The sequence below is a fragment of the Equus quagga genome, chromosome 2 (assembly GCF_021613505.1).
Source record: "Equus quagga isolate Etosha38 chromosome 2, UCLA_HA_Equagga_1.0, whole genome shotgun sequence".
Lineage (NCBI taxonomy): Eukaryota > Metazoa > Chordata > Mammalia > Perissodactyla > Equidae > Equus > Equus quagga.
In genome coordinates, this window is record NC_060268.1 from 52,941,654 (window position 1) to 52,964,821 (window position 23,168).

At 48.0% G+C, this 23,168-nt stretch overlaps 1 protein-coding gene and 1 long non-coding RNA gene across 2 annotated transcripts in view; one reads left to right on the forward strand and one right to left on the reverse strand.

The window, feature by feature from the left end:
* Positions 1 to 419: 419 nt before the first annotated feature.
* LIPC (lipase C, hepatic type) overlaps positions 420 to 23,168 on the forward strand; it is a 139,994-nt gene continuing 117,245 nt past the window's right edge. Inside the window, exon 1 of the mRNA XM_046655460.1 lies at positions 420 to 618. Within this exon, the coding sequence (XP_046511416.1) occupies positions 534 to 618 (85 nt within the window). The 5' untranslated portion in view covers positions 420 to 533. The remainder of the gene's footprint in view (positions 619 to 23,168) is intronic.
* On the reverse strand, positions 3,666 to 10,714 carry LOC124236451 (uncharacterized). Its single transcript, XR_006887728.1, has 3 exons — positions 10,625 to 10,714; positions 4,216 to 4,403; positions 3,666 to 3,978 (listed from the first exon to the last, which is right to left on the reverse strand). It is a non-coding gene; the product is annotated as an uncharacterized LOC124236451 (long non-coding RNA).

The window sequence follows — 23,168 nt, forward strand, 5'->3', positions numbered from 1 at the left end:
CCCACCACAATTTGACCACAGGCACCAGCAATCTTGCTGAACTCAACAGAAAACGGACTCTCTGGGGGCTCTCTGCCCAGCAGAGCCCTTTTCTTTCTCTCTGGGCTTAGTCTGCAATTGGAAATACCACAGCCACGAGCCTGCATGCCTTTTGCAGCACTGTCAGAAGGAGCAACGTGGTGAGAGGCCCTACCCCTGACCTTTGATAGAATTCCCAAAATGACACATTAACTTTAAATCGATTAATCTGGAACTTTGACCTTCGTCCAAGAAGGTAAGACTACATTACAGGATGTTTTATTTTCAAAATGTAGCAGGATAAAAAAACACTTTTGTAAATCCACCTTTTTTGTATTATATGTAGTTAGATTTTGGGTTGAGGGTAACAAAGAAAATGTCTGAACACCAGAGAACATGCTTAAAGGTTAATAATTAATGGACAGCCTTCCCTGACAAAGTATCAATAGGCAATCTGGTCTCTTTAGCTTCAGATATTAGCGAGAAGACCTCGGACCCCGGGGGAGACAGGAGAAATGGAGAGTCCCTTGTGTGTCTCTATTTTCTTGGTCTTGTGCATCTTTATTCTATCAAGTGCCCATGGACAAAGCCCAGGACCAGGTAAGAGCCTGTCTTTTCTCTGGAGATGGGCATGGATTTTCTTTTTTAAATGTATGTCACAAAGAATCCAAGAGTTCTTGACTGTGTGGGACAGAGCTTTCTTCACAGCATACTGGGTGGGTCTATCAGTGGCCTCACTGGTCACAGGGACACGTAGCCATTTGTAAGCAGGACTGAAAGTTTAGGAAACCATTCTGGAAGTAGAAGACTTCTAAAAGTGTTTGCAGCTAGCACTGAAGTCTCTTGCACATCAGATTCAGAAATAGTCCTGCTAAGACTCTTTCAGCGGAGAATAGTCTGAAAGAGTTACGGATCTTTCTGAGGTTCATTTGGCATCTAATTTGCAGTTGAGGAGCACTGCTTGCAACGAAATGCTCAGTCTTGCTGAGGTTGTCTAATTGCTGGCTCTCTCAGAAGAGGGAGGAATTTGTAAGAGTCCTGTTTCCAGTAAGGGCTGAAGCAGAGACATCATTGCACATTTTCTAGACCTCGTTTTACTGCCAAAGTTTTACTGTGAGACTGAGTCATGCCTGTTTGTTCTGTAAATTCATAAACTAGATTGACGTCCAAAGAGATCCAAAGGCTTATCAGGCAGGGGGATTCCAGGTTCCCAGCTAAACAGGGCATGGGATCAATAAATGGCAGATACAAAGTGAACTGAACAATTCGGCCAAACAAGACTGGCATTTGGGACTTTGTTCTTGTGCTGGTTACTGTCAGGGGCTAGTAACTCTAAGGTAGAGACTTAGATTTTTTCTTTCCTCATAGATTGTGCTTGGGGGGAGCTCCAAAAACTTTGAGAATCAGGAATTTACTAACCAGAGATATACCTGAAAATTCCAAGGTTTTTTCTCCTTTAAGAAAAAGGGCTGTTCTTCATATTTATTATTCTGTCTCCTAGGTCAGTTAATAACTTACTAGTAGTATTAATTATGACCAGCCACTGAGCATTTTGTGTGCCAACCACTATGCTAACTATTTTGCATACATCTTCTTATTTATACAGCCATGACCAAAAATGATAATAATAATTTAGGACCATACAGGTAAAACTGCTGATGGTTTTTATTCCCTGGGTTCACAGGGATTTTGCTGAAGGGCCTGTCCTGCCCTTTGACCCAGAATGTTGTTTTTGTTTGTTTACTTTCTACTGAAGTATAACATATACCTAGAAAAGTACCTCTACCAGAAGTGTTCAGTGAATTTTCACAAACTGAGCCAGCATCCCAGAAGCCTCGCTTGTGCACCCTTGAGCCTTTGTATAGATTATTTTGCCTCTTTTTGGAACTTTCCGTTAATGGGAGCGTACAGTGGGTGTTCTTTGGCGTCTGACATCTTGCGCTCAACGTTCTGTTGGTGAGATGCGTCCACGCGGCTGCATGTGGTAGTGACTCGTTCATTCTGTCACTGGAGCATTCCATGTGTGAATAGAGCGCCGTTGGCTTACCTGTTCTACCGCTGGTTGGCCCAGACTGTTTTTCACTGGAGACGCGGGGGTTGGAAGTCATCAGTGCCGACGTGGAGGTTAAAGGACAGGAGGGCCTCTCCCAGGGCTGCTGGGCATTGTCCAGATTCCCCTCAGCAAATCTCGTGCCGGTCAGCTGCTGCTCTCCTAGGGTCCTGGTTTGTCCAAAAGCTGAGGGAAGGGACTGCGAGCAGTGGGATGGTTCCTCAGGGAATAGGATCGCAGTCAGGAGGCTTCTTGTTCCCTTGGGAGCAGAATCTCTTGGCAGAATTCCTTCTGCAAGTAGTGAGCAGATGTGTGTGCCTGGGGCTGGTGTGACATCTTCCTAGGCCTGCAGGGAGGCCGGCATCCCACGGTGGAGCCCTTGTCAGATGAGTGTCCACACCAGTGGTTCTCAACCGGGGGCAAAACTGCCCCCAGTTGGCCATGTCCAGAGACATGTTCAGTTGTCAGAGCTGGGGAGAGAATGCTATTGGCATGGAATGGTTAAAGCTGGAGATGCTGCTAAACATCCCATGACACACAGGACAATCCCTACAATGATAATTATCTGTTGATGGTGCTGAGGTTGAAAACCCTTGGTCTATACCAAGCTTCAACTGTCGCTAGTCAGGGACCAGGAAGAACTCCCGTGAGGCACCCCCCCTTAACTCCCTCCCCCAGCCTACTTCTTTTTTATAATTATTAATGACATTTACTAATGGGCCCACTCATGTACTGTGCACCAGAATGTGCCAGACACTGCACAAACATTTCATCCCACCCTCACCATATGGTTGAGTAAGCCAGCAGTTAAGCAACTCGCTGGAGGTCCCCTGGCTGTCCAGGGCGGAGCAGGGAGAGGCACGGAGAGCTCAATCCGTCTGACGGAGGCCACAGGCCTCTCTCTCCATTGTGCTCACACCCAGTGACTTTCAGAAGTCCCAGGAAGGCCGTTCTGCTCAGATCCTTTCTCAGGGAGCCAGATTTGGGGAGTTGTTCCCATGCTTTGGCTCCAAGGGGATCAGGAGATGGTGAGCCTCCTGAGGCCCCAGGACACAGAGCTATCATCACCTGTATCCCCAGACCTCACTGCCCGAGGCCCAGACCCACCCCACTGGCGTTGCCTGCAGAGCCAACACTGCTTCAGATGGAAGCTGCTGCTCTGAGACCCTGGCAGCCCCCATCTTTCAAGTATCCACCCCCACTGCCTACAGGGGCCTGCCCCCTCCCTCCAAGCCAGGTCACAGCCACCAAGTCGTAGAAGAGCTGAAGGCCATCCATTGAGTCACTCATTTGCTTAACAAGTGGGCACGAGCACTACCGTTTACAAGACAATGCATTAGTGCAAGGGTTCTGAAACATTCTGTTCTCAGGACACCACTGCATTCTTAAAAATCATTTAGAACGCCAAAGAGCTTTCTTTATATGGCATACAGCTCTCAACATTTACCATATGAGAGAGGAAAACTGAGAAATTTTAAAAATTTTAATGCATTAAAAAATAAGAAATCTATCACGTCAACATGTATAACACAATATTATGAGAAATAACTTGTATTTTCCAAACAAAAACAACAAAAAGTGAGTCTGAAGAGTGACATCGTTTAACAGAGAAATTTTGCCAATTTCTTTCATATCTGGCTTAACAGAAGATAGCTGGATTCTTGGATCTGTTTCTGTATTCGATCTGTTGTGATATCTGGCTTTGTTGGAAGTACATGACGAGAGTCAGCCTTAAACATAGGAAAAGGACATCCTCGGGCGATCCTGCTGGGCCTCCGCCCACACTCAGAACCGATGCATGCACGCGGTAGACACCGTACATCAGCTCACTGTACGGCTGGGTCCTGCCCTCCCCGGGCTTGGTGTCGAATCAGGGGTGCACCCGGGTGGGGAGGTGGGAGTTATAGGTCCTGGAAGTCAGCAATAAGGGGGCCATTATCCATAGAGCATACAAATACAATAATAGAACCTAATAAAAGTTGGTCTTCCTTTTCATTATCACAATTCTAAAGAACGTCAGTGATCGAAATAAAGCTCGTCCCACCCAAAATAGATTTTTGGTCCAAGTTGAAAAGAACTGCTACAGTTACTGTTGAGTTTTATTAATACATATGTAAACTTCAAATGCTCACATTTTTCTGGCTTACCCTTTAACAAATGTTCTCCGTCGACGTTACTTTAGAGAACTTCCAGTCGTGCAATTGGCCTCAACACTCATGGACTCAGTGACATGTGCTCATTGCGAGCGGAAGTGTCTAAAGGTTCAGTATCCTCCCGGCTCACTGTGGTCGCCTCATGTCTCCGAGTCCTGGGGTGTTTACTGCAGGTTCCTGCGCTTAAACAGCGGATTTGAAACAAGAAATGACACCATAGTGATCGCAAAGACAAAGAAACAGAATCTGGGAATTTCAATTCTGCTGTCCTGTGTGACCACTTAGAGGTTTTGTGTTTAAAATTTAAAACAGTGAAACAGATATTACAGTGAACGGTGAGGTATAATATCTTGTTTAGTAAGCAAGAATTCTGGTTCTTACAGGAAATATGTAAGGTATAATATTTTGTTTAGTAAGTAAGAATTCTGGTTCTTAACAGGAAATACTTTTAACGCATTTGACTATCTTTAAAGTTGAAATGTCTTCTCCTTTTTTAAATGGTTCATTGCTTTAAAACTAAAAGCCAAATCAAGAAAATAGTGATTATAACTGATTTTTGCATGATTATTACCAAAAATAATTTTGTCTCACAGAGCACAGGGGTATTAAAAGGATCCGTTCTGGGTTTCAAATACGTGAAGTGTACCACTGAGTCTAATAAAGGAAATAAGGTGTGTATATAAAATTTTTTCGACTAGAACAAGATGAGTACCACCAGAGAGGAGTGCAGTGGACTGAGTGTTGACCTCCCCCCAAAATTCATACGTTGAAATCCTAACGCCCAATATGGTGGTATTAGGAGGTGGGGTTTCGGGGAGGCGATGCCGTCATGAGAGTGGAGCCCTCATGAACAGGATGAGCGCCCTGATAAAAGGGGCGCCAGAGAGCTCCCTCTCTCTCCACCATGTGAGGAAGCCTGGAAGAGGGTTCTCACAGAGAACCAGATCTTGGACTTCCAGCCTCCAGAACCGAGGGGAATAAATTTCTGTTAGTTACAAGCCACCCAGTCGATGGTAATTTGATACCGTGGCCCGAGTAAACTAAGACAAGGAGCAGGAAGAGATGCAGAAGGGTTTACTTCCAAATGTGGCATCCAGGGAAGGCTTCTGGGAGGAGGCAGCATTTGGGCAGGGTCTTGCCGGGTGGAATCTGGGCAAAAGAGAAGGAGGCTTTCTTTGTGCAGAAGCCAAGGGACAGAGCTAATAAAGACACGTGTTTCTCAAGGCCAAACACCTTTCAAAAATAGGCCTTCTGGGAAGAACAAAAAGAAAATCATAGGAAGGAGTTGACAGCAACACTGGGCCACAACTGCAACAAACTGGAAACAATTCGAGTGTCCAACAATAAACCATCAAGAATGGAGAGACCAGTGATGACTAAGTCCATCTTCAAACCAGCATTGTTTTAAATATCTACTACTAAAGTTCCAGGAAATTTTGAGAGTGTTAATGATGGGAATCGGGAATAAAAGGCTTACTGCTGGCCCCTAGGCACTCATAGGTTAACCCCGGGGGTCTCAGCCTAGCATGGGGCCGGGTCTCAGAAAGCCTGGATGCCTCCCATCACGGCACCCAAGGCTGTGTGCATTTTGTGTGCATTCTGAGTGGAGGAGAGAGGCCATACTTTCGACAAATTATTAAAGGGACCTGTGACTTCCAAAAGCTGAAAGAACATCTGGTCTTGTAGCTTTTACAAATAAGCGTGAAGAAATTGTATGAGCAATAAGGTGGGGAAAAAACAGGACTAACGAACCTACATATTGAATCACAACACTGAAAAATCTACATGCGTGTGTGTTGCTAGGGATTCTAAGTATATCTGAAGATCTATAAAGAGTTTTAAGGCCATGGACTGTTGCTTTTTTCAGTATTTTAATGTAAAAGAAAAAAATTAGAACTAAAAAAAAGACCTTGATAAGCTGCCTTTTGATTGGTCCTGGATTTGTTGCCCCTAGAGGCCACTGGGAAAGAGACCTTGCTCTGTCCATTCAGACCTGCCACCTCTACCCATCCTCGTAGGCTCAGGCAGGCCCAGAATTACTGCCCCAGGGGGATCTGCACATTTCCCAGAGGCCTCTGCATATGCAGGAACACCATTCATGAGTAATATTTGAGGTGGTATTGGAGATGGAACTCATGCTCCTGGGAGGGTACACGAAACCAGAATCAGCAGAAGGCCAGCCCCCCGCATTCTGGTGAAATCCTATCTGCCCTCAGCTAGAGACCCTCCCATCCACTGCCAGACATCCTGGCCCCACCACTGAGCCTGCCTGGAGCCCTCCTGAGGGTGTCACACCCAGAAGAGGACAAGCCCAAGGTGAGAGGACAGCAGCCTATCCCACCTGCTTGCCTTTCCCCCACATTCTTTAATTCTGGGCCAGGGGAATAGTCCAATTTTCAGAGAGTAGCTGAGGGGCTGATTGCTGAAGGAACTGGGCCTGTAAACTGGCCGGAACACAGGAATTACCAAGTGACCCAGCCAAAAGCCAACTGGCCAGTACCAAGATCCCCACTTCCTGCTGCTGTCTCCCTGCCCTGTTTTCCACACCAGCTGCCACAATGCTTCAAGGCACACTGGGTTCTCACAGGGAGTCAGCAGGGAGGTGGGAGGAGAGGCTGGGCCAGGCCAGAGGCTTGCCTGGTTTTAGGCCTGGTCCACAAGACAGGGCTGAGCAGTACCAGTTACCTTCTCCAAGGGAATGTGACCATCCTGACCTCAGTCTGGGGTGTCCCTGACATCCATGGGGTCCACGCAGGGCAGGGGGCACAGCAGTTCTCATAACCAGGAAGGTGGTTGTACACTGGTCCCAAGGAGGGTGTCCATTTTACAGGGGAGCCCTCTCAGCTGAGGATTGGGGTCCAGTCCTCTAGGGAAAGGGGCTGGCCATGGGCAGTCAGGACATCTGGACCCCTGCCAAGCAGGTTGGGGGTCATGGCCAGACTTCAGCCCCAGTGTGAAAACCAGAACAAGGAGTGGGCACCCAGCAGTCCTGCGGGGAGTGAGGTTGCTAAGGTAAGGTAGACATCATCACACTCCGGCACCCAGCTTAGGGCAAGGAGACAAACTCTGATGGTCTGCACTGGAGGATGCAGGGTGCCAGCCATGCTTCTCAAGAGAAGGTGTAATTCTTAACACGGCCACAAGGGAGTGCAGTGACGTCCCAGCTGCTTCAGGGTCTCAGGAGAGGATTACTGCTTTAAGAGAAGCCAAGTTTCTGGGTGACTCTGGAAAACTCAGGGCTATCAGCTAACTTCCCTTTCCTCTCTGTTTATGACTCTATCTCCAGGAACACTCATAGTTTCGATTTTTCCACAATGGGATTGAGGGGGGGAAGAGTGGGAAGAAGTGAAGAGACAAAGATCAAATGCATCAATGGGGAGGTCTCCTTGTCTGTGCACAGCATTTTCACCTGCACATGTGCAAGTTCACACTCAGGGGCCTGGGGAGCTAAGTTTTGGCACAGTTATTCCATGGAGTGTTGTGGGGCCATTAAAAATGGTACTTTTGAAGACCTGAGGGTGGCAGCACTGAAGAGTATTTATGTTCCACTCCTAAGTGGGACAAAAGCAGGATACCTAATTGTGTGTGTCCTGCGATTATAACTCTGTGAAAATACATGTGGTGGAGAAAAAATAGTAGAAGAAAATATACGAAAGTGTTTCTACTTCAGTTAAATTTATATCTAAATTTTTATCTCTGCCAAATTTTATGTAATGTTATAGTATGTAGAGAGTATGTTTACTTTAATGATTTGAATAATTAAAAAATAAACTTACATCAAAATGATAAAACAAAGGGATTTAATGAGGCTGGCCCGGTGGCATAGTGGTTCAATTCGAGTGCTCCACTTTGGCAGCTGGGGTTCACAGGTTCAGATCCTGGCTGCAAACCTATACCACTAGTTAAGCCATGCTGTGGCAGCATCCCATATACAAAATAGAGGAAGACTGGCACAGACGTCAGCTCAGGGACAATCTTCCTCACCAAAAAAAACAAAAAACAAAAAAAAGGGATTTGACTAGACCAGAGGTTCTTGAACTTTAGTGTGCATCAGAACCTTAACAAAATAAGATTTTATTAAATCTTTATTTATTTCTAAAATAAATATATTTTATTAAATTTGTTACATAAATAAATAAAACTGGGGCTGGCCCCATGGCCAAGTGCTTAAGTTCATGCACTCTGCTTCGGTGGCCTGGGGTTCACTGGTTTGGATCCCTGGCACAGACCTACACACCGCTCATCAAGCCGTGCTGTGGCAGCATCCCACATAGAAGAACTGGAATGACCTACAACTAGGAGATACAACCATGTACTGAGGCTTTGGGGAGAAAAAAAAGAGGAAGATTGGCAACAAATGTTAGCTCAGGGCCAACCTTCCTCAAAAAGAAAAGGACGAATAAATAAATCTTAATAAAGTAAGATTTCCGGGTCCCATCTGCAGAGTCTCTAATTCAGTGGTCCTGGGGTAGATGTGGGAATTAGCATTTCTAACAGGTTCCCAAGTGCTGCTGCAGGTCTGGGGGCTATACCTGGAGAACCCTTAGAGGAACAAAAATAATTAATGGCAAAACATTGACTTGACTTGAACCCAGGTCTCCTGACTCCCAGGATTACAGCTCTTCCCACAGAAACAATGGAAGTCTTCAGGGCAAACAGGGCTTCCTTTCTAAGTCTCCTGCTGGGGAAGAGCGAGGGATATCAACATCTATTCATCCTGGATATTGACCTCCCTCGGGGGCAGCCATATCCCAAACAATTTAAAACCCCAAGATGTTTGTGACCAAATATAAATCATCCTGCTGCAAAGAAAGTAGTTCTTGAAATTAAAAAAAAAAAAACGCCCAAGTTGAGACTTACAGTACTTGTAATTGGTGGAAAAATACTAGTTGCAATAACTAATTAACCATACGCACTGAACCACTCCTTGGAATAGGATCAAGATAATTCTTTTCAGATGAGCCGGGCATGACCAAAAGCTGGGCAGAGCTTGTGACCCTCAGTTGACCAGACATGAAAGCTTCCCAGTGAAAATGTGTCAGCTTCCTTGTCCCAAGAGAAATCAAAACAGTGAAAACAACATACTGCTTTATACTGAAACATAACAAGGTCAACAGCAGCAAATTACAGCATTTATTGATTACCTACTGTGTACCAGCCCCCATGGTCAGTGCAAAAATGTATCTGTGAGGATACAGAAAAGAAAAAGCAGGCTTTATTCATCAAGGAACTTCCCAGCTGATAGGGTCTCCGGCTCCCTATGGCTGTGTGTGTGTGTGTGTGTGTGTGTGTAGATTAGAGATTGGGAGAGGCATAATTTCAACACATAATTTCAACACAATGTGATAAGTGCACAATTAGGTGCAAAACATCTCGTGGCAGGAGAGGTTAGCTGAGAAACCTTTACGGAGGAAGTGGTATTTGAGTTGAGTCTTGAAGGAAAAGAAGTGCAAGGACATTGCACGTAGAAGGAAAAGCACGAACTAGTCTTGGAGACTTGGAAAATGGATAACAAAATTAGGAATCCCTGAGATGATTGCTGTGGTTGCAGGGGATGATGGGGGGGTGCACATAAAAAGAAGCGGCCAGAGGTGAGGGCCTCGAAGGCTGTGCGAAGGAGCATGGCCCTCATCCTGGAGCTGGTGGGGCCACCATTGAGGCTGGTGTTTAAATAAGGGAGGGACTGTTGGCTGCCTTTCCTGCTGCGAGAACGGCTTTATCTCCCAGCCACTCCCTGATGGAAAGCAATGTCATCAGCAGCAAAAGGCAGCGGTGGGACTCAAAAGTCACCAGCTCTGCAACCTCACCTAGCCGACACCCACAAACACTCAGATCTTCCTCCCCAGACAGCCCTAGGCAGCACCCACAAACACTCAGATCTTCCTCCCAGGAGGGCCCCAGCAAGTCTCTTAGCAGTTTCGTTAATTGCTACTCCTAACACTACATCGTAGGAGGGACTTACACCAACGAAACCGAGGCAGGAACACGTAAGAGAAGCTTGAATAGGAATCTTCCATTTAAAAAGTACCTTGTTCTAAGTCAGAAAAGAGAACCATTTGGAAATTCCACAGCACGCTAGCTTATAGACCTATACCAAAAGCATACCATAGCATGACCAAAAGCTGGGCAGAGCTTGTGACCCTCAGTTGACCAGACATGAAAGCTTCCCAGTGAAAATGTGTCAGCTTCCTTGTCCCAAGAGAAATCAAAACAGTGAAAACAACCAATTTCAGCTTTAAAAACTCATTCCCACCTGTGTGATATCACTTGATTCTTACAATATCCCTGTAAACGATATCGGGCAGGTATTATTATGCCCATTTCACAGATGTAAAAGTTCACCAATCAAAGACCACCAGGAACAGACCTGAAGTCAAACGAGAGTTCGGTTTATTGGACTTACTGCAGCTAGCGAGGACACACTGCAGAGAAACCTGGGAGCATCCTGGCATGGGGAATTGACAGAGAGCCTTCTGAGAAGATTCGGGCTTGTGCTGGCGGAGGCTAAGGAAGGAATAGGAAGCAGGGGCAACTCTGGGGAGCATTCTGTGAAAGGAGGAGGGGCCATCCAATGATCCGTATCTTCATCACTGAATGATTAATTCATTACTGTTGACTCATTGCTTAACTTAATAACATTCTAGCAGGTGGGGCTGGAGGTGGCCTTGGTACAGGAGCAGGAGACACTCCTGTTAGGGGGAGGGGTATGTTTAGACACGTTTTCCATTTCAGAGTTGCCTCCTCTCTGTCTTGTTGCAAACACAAAGGTGGAGAGTCCTGGTAGCACGACATGTCTATTCCGTGGGCATTGTCTAGATTCAGTTGAGAACATCACGGTCGGGCTGCCAGCAAGGCTGGTTTTTGTCATTGTCTTTTGCTTTCTTTTTCTTGCATTCGGAGAAACCCGAGTGATGTCTTTGAGGTCTCGCCGCCCCTCCACGCTGGCTGCACTGCCTTGGGTGGCCGCATTCCCCTTCCACACCTCTGATTTCTCACTGGGAGTGTGCGGGGTCCCTTCCAGCACTGACATCCTGGCTGTCAACAGGGCTCGCAGAGAGGTCACTGCAGTGCCCTGAGACCTTCAACGGCTGCCTCATCTGGTATCAGCTATTTAAGCATTAACGGGAGAGAGAAACATGAAAGCAAAGTTCTGGCCACTTTCAGCATGAGACATCGCCCCCTGCCCCAAGCCTGGTGCGACTCAATTGCCCTGAGAGATTCAGAGAGTCCCAAACACCAGGAGGACCAAGAAGGAGCCAAGCAGTCAATACCCTTTAGGCCCTTTCTTTCCCAGTGCTGCTTTACACATGGCCAGAAAGGCATCCGTTTTTGACCAAGTATTAACAATGAAAATATATGTTTGATGCCTTTTGGAAAGAAGCTCTTACATTGCTTTAATTGAGTAGAACCGAGACATATAAAATGGTAGCAACTATTATTTTTAAGAACTTTTGAATGTCTCAACTGCTTTGCCTGTTCATTTCACTTAAGCCACGCAGCCACCCTGTGAAATAAGTGTCATCATCTCCGCTTTACAGATGGGGAAACTGTGGCTCAGAGAGATGAAGTAACGTGCCCCAGACAACTCAGCTAGTGTGTGGCAAGGTGAGATTCACAGCCGGGCCTGTCTGACTCCAAGCCCACGCACCCCAGCAAGCCAGAGACATTAGCGATCTGGGTCAGCTCAAATGTGGGCTTGCCCGAAGGACCCAGGGGCAGAAGCTACCCAAGATCCCTTCTCCTTGATGCTGATTTCTGGTGATGCTGGTGTCCCCCTCAGATCCTAGAAGGTACCTTGTCCTTAGAGGTATCCCACTATGGATCAGTGCTGGCGAGCCTGGGACATCCTCTGAGCCTCTCTTGGCCTGGCCACTTCTAACTAGAAGTTAGCACTCACCTTGCTCACTATGAGTGATGGCCACCTCCTCAGTGCCTAGGAGAAAACGCATCCTTGGACAAAGTGTTGGTCCCCTCACACATCTCGGCCTCCATAACACCCCCTGCTTCTCCAAAGTCAAGCTCAGGAACAAGGGGTGAGCACAAACCCAGGCAGCCCACAGAAAGGAGAGGCCTTCTAAGGTCAAGCCTGAAAATTTTGGGCCGATGTTAAGGAGACCAAGGGTATTTCAAAGGGCTAAAATGTTCTTCTTCACCCAAGAATCCTCTAGGTACAGGGGTGTTTTCACAGACTGAGCTGGACCCTCCATGGCTTCTTTGTGACTTGTGACATCCAGACAGCACCTGGGAAATCTCCTTTCAGGGGACTTCCTTCTGCCTGAGACACAGGTCTTGTAATCATTCCATGACAAGTCCTCTTTGGGTGCTATTGTTCCTGCCCTGGTCACCACCTTCATGCCACACATAGGGCCTCCCATCCCTGAGATTCGTCACCAGGATGGATGATATGGAAGCAAGAATATCAGAGAAGAGACCCATGGGGGAAGGTGGGAATCAGCTTATCCACTCACACCGGGGGCACATCCAAATGATAGGTTTGGGCAGGGAAGTCCATACTCGGAGGATGGTGTCTGGACATGGATGTAGTCACACCCCTGCTCTGTGCCAGAGCCAGCACTCTAACATGTTCAACATTTACCTAGTGTATTCATCTGCTCGGGCAGCCATAACAAACTACCACAGATTGGGTAGCTCAAACAACAGAAATTTATTTTCTCCTGATTCTAGAGGCTAGAAGTCCGAGATTAAGATGTCAGCAGTTACTTTCTCCTGAAGCCTCACTCCCTGGCTTGTAGATGGCTGTCCTCCTCTTGTCTTCGCATCCTCTTCCCTCTGTGTGTGTCTGTGTGCTAATCTTGTCTTCTTATAAGGACACCAGTCATACGGGATTAGGGCCCACCCCAATGACTTCGTTTCATTTTGATTACCTCTTTGAAGACCTTATCTACAAGGACAGTCACATTCTGACATACTGAGGGTCAGGACTTCACATATCATCGGGGGTGGTGCAGGTGGGGGGCGTGGGGGGAAACACAATTCAGTCCATAACATCTGGCAAACACTTTCAAGACCCTGCTCTGACTCAGGTCCTGGGCCAGGCCCCTGGGACACTGTGGACACTGAAGATACATCCCTGTTCCGTTTGAGCTTCAGCAACTCCCCCAGGGAGGGGGGAGGGGAGCTTCAGAGTTAGAAAAAGAGGCTTGTAAATATACACGAGATTGGAGAGCCAGTATGAAGACCGCACCCTCTGAACCAGGTCCAAAAAGGGGGCCTTTGCTGTGTGGGCATAGGAAGCTCTGGTTCAGCTGAGGCGCACAGGGGCCAGCTGGCTGCTGGTGGAGGGCGGGGGCTCAGCCCCTCTCAACAGCGTGATTAAGACCTTTTGGCAGCACAAGCAATAACTGGCAGGAGACCAAAAAGGAGCCGTTTATCTGGCTCACGTTGTGGGTAAGTGATAAAACTCACCCTCTGGCAGGGTGCCTGGAGGACCCGTGGTCTTTGGCGGGGTGTGCCAGGAGTGAGCCCAAACAAGGCTCTCTTGGCCTCGAGAGGCAATTCTCCCATGCGGGCTGCCTTCAGCCAGGCCGTGGCCTAGACTCACCCTGGCCTCAGCCAAGGAGAAAGGGCCAAGGTCAGCTGCCATCTTCTCCTCCCTCACCCCTTGCAGAGCCTGAAAGGTGGAGCGGAGGATCGCCGGTGCCCAGGGACGGAGGGGGACCGGGAGGATGACATCTCGCTCCTCTTCACGTCTGCGGCTTGCTTCCTGGCCCAGGCAGGAAATCAACCCCAGACTCTGAGGGAGCCTCTGGGTGAGAAAAGAGAACAGGACGTGGTGTCTAACACCTGGGTCTCAGTCCTGGCTCCATCACTTACCAGCAGGTGACCCGGGGGCAGCTCACCACCTCGCCAGCTTCAGCTGGTCAGTAGTGAATGGGGTGATTATCAGCGGCCCCACGAGGTTGTTCTGAGGATGAAACGGGATCAGATATGTGGAAGCTCTTTGCAACTATGCAGTGCTGGCCAGAAAACAAACCCTCGTAAGCGTGTGCAGTTTACCAAGTAGTCCAACCATTATAATACTTGCCTGATCCATGTCCTAGTCCCAATGTTTTCCCCACTTTTTATTACAAAAGTCTCCAAGTACAGAAAAAGTAGAAAGGATAGTACCATGAATTACCATCTTCCCTCCAGATAAATTCAATCATTGTTAACATTTTAGTATTTTTACACTCTCTCTATATATACATCTGCATATTTGTATGTGTATTGCAGAATCATTTGATTTCTGTCTCTCTCTATAAACGTACAAATACATGTATCTGTCTCCTCTCTCTTTCTCTCATGTGTATATGAGCCCACTCTCCCATGCCTCTTGTGGACGTCTGGTCCACGGCATTCGGTCCAGTACTCTCTAGTTGTGTGCTGGCACATCCCTCTCTCCCCGGATTAGGAGCACCTCAAGGGTCGGGGTGAGCTAGTCACCATTGTAGCCCCATGACCCGCACAGCCCCAGCATGGAGTAGGCACATGGCAAATGACCACTGAGTATATGCGTCCTCACCAAAGGGCTGAGTAACGTATACTTTTTAAAAGGAAGTGAGTTTTAAGTCATTTCATCTGGCAAATTCCATGCCCCTGCTGGTGAGATAATGGGAACATCCCAGAGGTACAGGAGAACAAGCTCAGGTCCTGACATCCTTCCCCTTCCAAAAACATGGGGACTCTGAAGTCACTTGGGTTCTTGACTAGAGGTTTCATTCTATATCTGTGATAGTCATCGATTTGCAAGGGAAAAATGCCCTGCAGACCACGAGTCAACGCCGGAAAACACACACACACAGGGCACGTAGAAGCTGGCTCTGTTCCCATTATGAAGCTTACAGAAGTGATTCTAAGTCCTCCAGGTTTCCATGGGACCAGGAATCCACTTCTAGACCAGCAAGAGGAGGAAGAGCATATGTGTGTCATATTTGTGTCCTTTTCTTGCCTATCAATTCCCCACAATGCTCACCACCTTAGTGGGAATTTTAAGCTCCCCCCAGCTTCAGACGATGCTTCCTACAGCAGAGCTCCTCAAACTATAATGTGCCCACGAATCACCAGGGGAGCTTGATAAAATGAATGTTTGTTTCAGTACATCTGGGATGGGCTCCAAGATCCTGCCTTTCAACAAGCGTCCAGGTGATGCCAATGCGGCTGGTCCCTGAACCACGCTTTGAGAAGCAAAGTTCTAAAGAACACAAGATAGCTCATTTCCTCAATGAACCAGCAATTACCACCTACGACTAGACACAAGGCAGCGTGCTGGCCTTGGAGGAACAGAGAAATGGGAAGAAATATAAAGATGCCTAAGACAGTCCTTTGCCTCAAATCCAGCTGGATAGACTGAACTACTATGTCTAGAATTTGCATAAGTTGACTTAATTCTTGCAACAGCCTATAACCTATAAAGGATATATTGTTATTCTCATTTTACGTGTAAGGAAACTAGGGCTCATACAGCCTGTCTTGTCCAAACTAGTAAGAGGATGCAATGAGATTTGAATTGAGGTCTACCTGACCCCACGGCCTGTGTTTTTCCCCATGTCCCTCTCTCCCACCTGGTCATGTTGCCTTTCTCACAAGTCCTCAGACTTGATGGCAAAAGGACAGGGAGAGCCCTGGAAGCCAGCTGATGTGACAGTAGCCCCTGGGAAGGAGGTGGGGTGGTTGTAGGCAGGAAGTTCTAAGCCACCACCAGACGAGAGAATTAGGACCTACCAGTTTCCCAGGGCCACCTGCCCTAGGGTCTTCTCCCCGTTTCCAGTAATAGATTTCCCTAATGTGGTGGATCAAATGCTGCCCACACTGGCAAACTTCAGCCGTGAATTATGTCCCCAACTTTGTCACCAAATAGCTGTGTGACTTTCAATAAATCACTCCCCTCACCTGGACTCGGACTTGGGAGTTCTTTAAGTCCTTTCCTCTCTGGCAAAAGCTTTCTAAGCTCTCTTCCAGTTTCCTCTTGAGCTAGGGTGAAAGCCTCTTTGTGGCGTCCCCACTTCTGGTCCCCTAGCCCCAACGTCTTAGCTCAGGACCTGGAGTTTCTGGAGCTCACCCTGCAGACTTCCTCCTGTCCTTCCTCACTTCGCACACGTTTATTGAGCACGTCCTCTGCCCCAGACCCTGTGCTCAGGGCTGGGCATGCAAAGGCAATGAGATGCATCCTCTCCCTCAGGAAGGAGACCCCAAGTAGACTGCAGATGTAGAGTAGAATGGCCCCGGCTCAGGCCCCAGGAAAGGTGGACAGCACCTCACTCAGCGCGGGCAGGGGCAGGCAGGGCAGGTGGGCACCTTCCCACGTGCCAGGGCTTCCCCAAAATATTCCATTTCATCCCCCAGCCTGCCTATGAGCTGGGTGCTATTACTGTCCCCATTCTAAAGATGAAGAAACTGAGGCTTACAGAGGTCAAGTGACTGGCCCAAAGCCACGCAGAGTGAGGACTAGATGAGATAATGTGTGCAAAAACACTTAGCAGAGTGTCCAGCAAGTAGTCACTAAATGGTAACTAAAATGCCTTTTTTAGCTGGCAGAACAGAGAGTGAAAGCCTCTTAACCTCACTCTCAGACAGCAAACTGATGAGTTAGAGAAAGGCCTCTCGTCTCCCCTGGAGGACAAAGACCAGGCTTGAGACAGGCCACACATAATGAGAAAACTGCAGAGGAGAGAAGCGAAATAACCCTCGAGAAAGGGCTTGGCAGGCTCCAGAGGGCTCCAAAGCACGTTCCAGGGGCAGTGTGAGTTCTGATGGAAGAGGCAGCTGGGACTTCTGCTGGGGGAGGCTCGGGCGGCAGAGGCAGCCCCAGGGACCATCGTCCTTGTGAGATGGCTGTGCAGCCCGGGCGCAGCTGCTCCGTGTTTCAGCTGTCCCGCTCCCCATCTGGGTAATGGAGTGTTATGAAGCGTGTTGGAGGCCATCAATTAGTGCTTAACTCCAGGTTCGTTGGGTTGTAATGCCAAGGATGCTCCACTCACATCCACGGCAGAGGTAAATCTCTCTCCTTCTCATTCAACGGCTTGGAGTTAAAATGCCACCCAACATTTTCTCCCAAAGAAATTGAGATTTATGGGTCACTGTCAATATCAACACATGTCGGCCATTATTCGAGAGTCTCCTCGCTCCTCCAGACTGATTGCTATTTACTTTGAAAGATAAATGTGGCTTTATAATCCACGCGGGTTGCTAGGAGAGAAAGGGTTTTAAAGTGCATTTGTTTCTCCCCTTGCAGACTTTTTATTCCACTTCTCTGCTTTGTCTGGTGGTGTAAGCCCCACCCTGCCCCCACCCCTGGGATACTGTGATGTCTCTGAGGCTCTGGAACAGAGACAAGAGGGGCCAGTCTGTCCCCAGTCCAGGTGCCAGTGTGACAATATGAAGAGACTTAGCACCTTAATAGTGGAATTGCCCGTCTCCTGGGCTGAAGCCGCTAATATGTGATCTGGGGCCAGAGTTGATACCACCAAGGAGCTTGCTTGAGGAGCAATAGGTGAGCCCCTCTTGAATGCTCCTAGACTTTCCTGCTTTGCTGGGCAGGGTGTGGAAACTGAGACTGGAGCTGAATCACTTAGCTCAGTGGTTTTGACCGTGGTTCTCAAAGTCGAGCCTGCTTCAGAATCACCAGGAGAGTTTGTGAAAACACAGATTTCTGGGCCCCGCTCCAGACTTCCTAGTTCAGTAGGCCTAGGGTAGAGCCCAGGAATTGGCATGTCTAACAAGGTTCCAGGTGATGCTAATACTGATGCTGGTCCTGGGTTGCACCTGAAGAATCGCCTTAGAATAAGGGCAGGAAGTATTACAGGAGATGAGTGGGAGAGATGAGGCTGCTGGCAGTGTTTGGCACTCTGGGAAAAGAAGGGCAACATCTAAAGGGCAATTTTTACCGTTTTGCTGGGCAATGTGTGATAAATCCTTTAAAAATCCTTTTCTATAAAATCCTCATTTAAAGATCACTTTCCATTAATCGGCTGTAAATTTGGGTCTATTCTGGAAATGTATTGAAGTGCCAATGTGTCTGGGATGACCCAGGCCACCCCCCAGTGGTCTGCTATACCTAGATTACTAGGAAGGTCATGGTCTGGCTCCTGGGATGTTTTGATAACTTTATTGGGTGACAATTCTAAGGAGGTTCCTGCTGTTGATAACAGAACCTGTGGTGTTGGATCACACACAATGGTCCCTAAGAGATTTCCCTGCAGTCGTCAGAGTTTGCAGTGAAACTGGGCCCAGGGTAGTGAAGAGACACAGTCTAAAGACTCCAGAAACTCCATGTCGAACACCAGAAAGTTGCTGGAGGAGGGTGATAACTTTGTTTTTGCATCAGAGACCTTACATTAAAAGTCATAAGGCTGCAATTGCCGCAGGAAATGTGCTAGAAAGAGCCATTGTGTACTGAAGCTAGGCTGCCCCAGGCCCTCCCCCTCAAAGTTCAGTGGACTGGGCAAGTCATCACTTGGGATTCATTACTTGGAGACGGGCGTCCCCAGAGTAATCAACGTCCTGATTCTCACAGGGTTGGGAGGCTGTTACTAAGATAAGTAGTGCAGTGGGGACAGAGGAAAATCAACGTATTTGGAGATGTGAAAAAGGAAAGTAAGACTACGCAATAATTGCACTGGTTGGGACTTGTGGTCATAAGGACAGAAATCCAACCCAAATTAACTTAACAAAAAGGGGAATTTGTTTACTCATCTAACAGAAATGTCCAAAGTATAGGCTTCAGGTACAGCTGGAGCTATGCCTCTAATAAAGTCACTATGTCTCTCAATTCTCTCTCTCTCTTCCTCCTCCTTTTTCTTCCTTCTCCCTCTCTTCCTCCCTCCATCATGGCACTTGGAAGTCCCAGATTTCTTTGGTCCTCAGAGCTTAAAATTCTAGAGGGACTATAATACGTTATTGCCTACCTCTGGCAAACATTCCAGAAAGAACTCTGCTTGGCCAGGTGCTCACCCCTAAATAGATGACGAGGGCCAGGAGGATGGGATCTCCCATTGGTGTGGTTTGGAGACCATGCCCACCCCTTGGGTAGGATCAGCTCTACCCAAACCTGACTTAGCAGGATCCACATGGGAGGGGTGCTTCCTCTGAGCGGGAATGCCAGCCAGACCACAGAGGATTGGCTGTGTGGCATGAGGATGAGGGGGTAGGCAAGGATGGCTCCTGCTTCCACAGGGGCAAGCAGAATGATTGCCTGTCCCTGCTTACACACCCTTGGCAGTGCACATTGGGCCCCTGCTCAGAGGCGCGCTGTAGCAGCTCATGTACCTGGGCAGAGCTGGCCTCATGAGCGTGGGGGCCTCCTGGATGACCTTACAGACTCAGCCCTTTGTAGGGCAATGGATTTTCAATCAGTTTTTTAACACATCAGAGCACCAATGCAACTTTCAAGCATTGTTCCCTCCAGGGAAAGTAGATGAAATAAGTAAAATCAGCATTGTTACTGGCTTCCTAGGAAGTTCAGGGGCCTATTTTCAAGGCTGTGTTGAATACACACCTCAGGGATGCTCTAAACTAGGCCACAGTGATTCTCAAATTCTAGTCTCCAGACCAGCAGCATTAACTTCACCTGGGAGCTCACTAGAAATGCAAATTCTCCATCCCACCCCATGCCTACTGAAGCAGAAACTGGGTGTGGAGCCAACTGTCCATTTTAACAAGCCCTCTGGGTGGTCCTGATGCATGCTAAGATGGAGAACCACTGCTCTATGTATGTATTTGATTCAATTCACCGGGATCAAAGGGACTTAAGACTGAGACATATGTTACAGGTTTATTGATCAGTCTGAATTTAGAGGGGTAGAAATGTGAAACAGTTTTATATTTCTCCCATGCCTGCCTTCCACCATGTCCTATCAAGTCATACTGTTCTATCCCTTAATAGCCTCTTGGGCAGAGCTCCTAACTTTTGGTCAGTTCTTTTTATTGTCTTTTTTTTTATCTTATTTCATTCTAAAGCGTCAATCTCCCGTCTCATCTGACATTCTTCCTCTCCTCCTTCAGGAGCTAGATTTGGGGAGGAGGTGGGACTTCAGTTGGGGAGGGGATAGTTCTGCGCTTCCTCTCCTCTTCCCACTGGGATGCCGTGGGGTTGGGGGGGAGAGCAGCCTGGTTCTGGGATTGCTCCCCTCCCTTTGCAGGGCCTTCCCTCTCCGGGGGAGCCGGGAGTGGGGGACACAGAGATCCTAACTGCTTCTTGGCTGTCTGGGCTCACTCTTGTTCACTCTGGTGGCCTCGGCGGCATGATGGTCCTGTGAGGCTTTCTGAGTGTGTGGCCTTCTGAGGGTCCTGTCAGTGTGACCCCAGCCTGTCTGTCACCAAGGAGGACAGCTGTAACTCCCTTTGGCTTCTCCAGTGGTCAATGCCCCTCCCATTCTGTCCTCCTTTACAAAGCCTCAGAAACCACCCGGGTCTTCTTCCCCACCCTCTGAGGGCCGAAGAGTACTGAGGTAAGGGAGACATACGACCCCCCAGTCCCTTCTCGGCTGAGTCTCCTGTCTTCAGACAGCTGAAGGAGGCACGGCCTCCATGTTCATACAGAGCCCCACAAATGCCTATGAATACAGGGCAAACTCTCCCCAGCACTCCATCACTATATCCCCACCACAGATGGGGCCAGGGGTCCCAGGGCTCCCGCCTGGAGCCATAAGACACTTGCTACCTCCTGCAGGTGCTCTCACCCCCGATCTCCATAAATGACTCTGATACATGCCCCCAACTGGACCTCAAGATGAGAGTCACAGCGGGAGGGGCAAAGGGACTTGTTTTCGCGCTTACTCCCACCTCCCTTCGCCTACTTACCTCCCTATGGGGAACCGGGGAAGGGTGGTGATGATAATTAGGCCTGCCTCCTGGGGAGCCCTGGAGTTGGAGGAATCTGGCCCCAGTTGCTGACACCTCTCTTTAGAGAACATGGGTTACTTAGCACCTGGCGTTTCCAGCAGAGGTTCTGGTTGCCAGTGCTGCTCACTGTCCTCTTACGCCTACTATCTGCAACATGTTTGCACGTATATTATCTCAGTTGACTTCACAATGATCCTGTGAGGCGTTTCAGAGGGGTTAAGTGACAAGCCCAAGGTTACCCAGCCTGGTGGTAATGGTGGGATAGGAACCCAGCCCTGCAGCTCCTGGGCACCTGTCCTCTCCCTGCTACTTCACACAGATGCCTCAGTGACACTTATCTTGCAGCTCTAGGCAAACTTAAAGCAACTAACCAGAAAAACAGCGTGTTTCCAAGGCCACCGAGCAGCTGACGGTGGAGGGTTGGTTCACGGGACTTCTTCAGAGAAAACACCAACTGGTTCAGATCATGGGTCCTGATCACTGCCTTCCCAGGCCAAAGCCACATGACCCCAGGGAACCTTAGGTTGGCTTCGGTCAGCCAGCCCCTCCTGCCTTCGTGTGGTGGGGTGGGACTATAAGTTGGTCCTTGCAAAGCAGAAAGCTAGGCATGAGCTGACCGGGCTGACTGGCCAGACCCTGTGCTCTAGCCCCACCAAATAGCCTGCCCAGGTCATACGGGGTCAGGGCACCATCTGTGCCTTCTGGATGGCTCTGTCCGGAATGACTCATTTCCGCACATGGTGGGTGGAGGTTCACGGTTATACTCTCTATAGAGGCCAGAGTGCATGGCAATTTTCTAATCGACAGATGGGCTTGGAGCCCCCGCTGCACACAAGAGGCTTCTTTCTTCAAGTTTAAGTAAAGACTTCTGATGAGCATGAGGCCCTCGCATGCCCTCGTCCTGGGCAGAACTTCCCCCAGGGCTGGGGTTCCGGGAGCAGCCACCCAGATGGACTGGGATCTCATTTCTTCACCAAAGATCAAAGCCATCACCCTTGACAGAGCCAGTTGTTAAATTTCCAAGAATTTTGCGAAATGATTGTTAAGCCCAGCCATGATTTAAAAGTTAAATTATAAAAACTTATAATTAAATAAATTATGTTTAAAATAACAGTAGTAAATACTCAAAACTCCTCTATTCCTAGTTATTTTCCTAGCCTGACATGCTGTCAGGTTGACTCTGACTCCTGGCGACCCCATGAATGAGTGATGTCCACAGTGTCCTGTCCTCAGCAGCCCTCCTCAGCTCCTGTAGATCATGCCGATGGCTTCCTTCATGGAGTCAGCCCACCTCACATTTGCTCTTCCTCTTTTCCTGCTGCCTTCTACTTTTCCCAGCATTATTGTCTTTGCCAAAGAGTCCTGCCTTCTCGCAATGTGCCCGTAGTAGGACAGCCTCAGTTTTATCATTTTTGCTTCCAATGACAGTTCAGGCTTAATTTGCTCTAGGACTCACTTATTGGTCTCTCTGGCAGTCTAGACAGGGCTCCCCTCCAACACCACATTTCAAATAAATCCATTTTTTTCTTGTCATCCTTCTTCACTGTCCAGGTTTTGCACTTGTACATAGTAATGGAGACTGAGAGGGTGTGGATAGTCTTGGCCTTCCTCTCTAATGACACTTCCTTACAATTGATGATCTTTTCTAATTCTTTCATTGCTGCCCTTCCGAGTCTCAGTCTTTTCTTGATGTCTTGGGTGCCGTCTCCATTAAAATTGATGACTGAACCAAGGTAAACAAAATCTTTAACAATTTCAATGTCTTCACTGTCTATGTTAAAGTTGCATAGTTCTTCTGTAGTCACGATTTTGTCTTATTGATGTTCAAATGCTTTGCATTTTCTTCTTTCACTTTCATCAGAAGTCATTTCAAGTCATCACTGCTTTCTGCCAGTAAGATGGTGTCATCTGTATATCTTAGATTGTTGATATTTCTTCCTCCAATGTTGCCGCCACCATCCAAGTCTAGCCCCGTCTTTCATACGATATGTTCTGTGTACAGGTTAAACAGGGAGATAAAATGCATCCTTGTCTGACACCTTTGCCTAGAGGAAACCATTCTGCTTCTTGAGATTCTGTCCTGACAGTGGCTTCTTGTCCAAGATGCA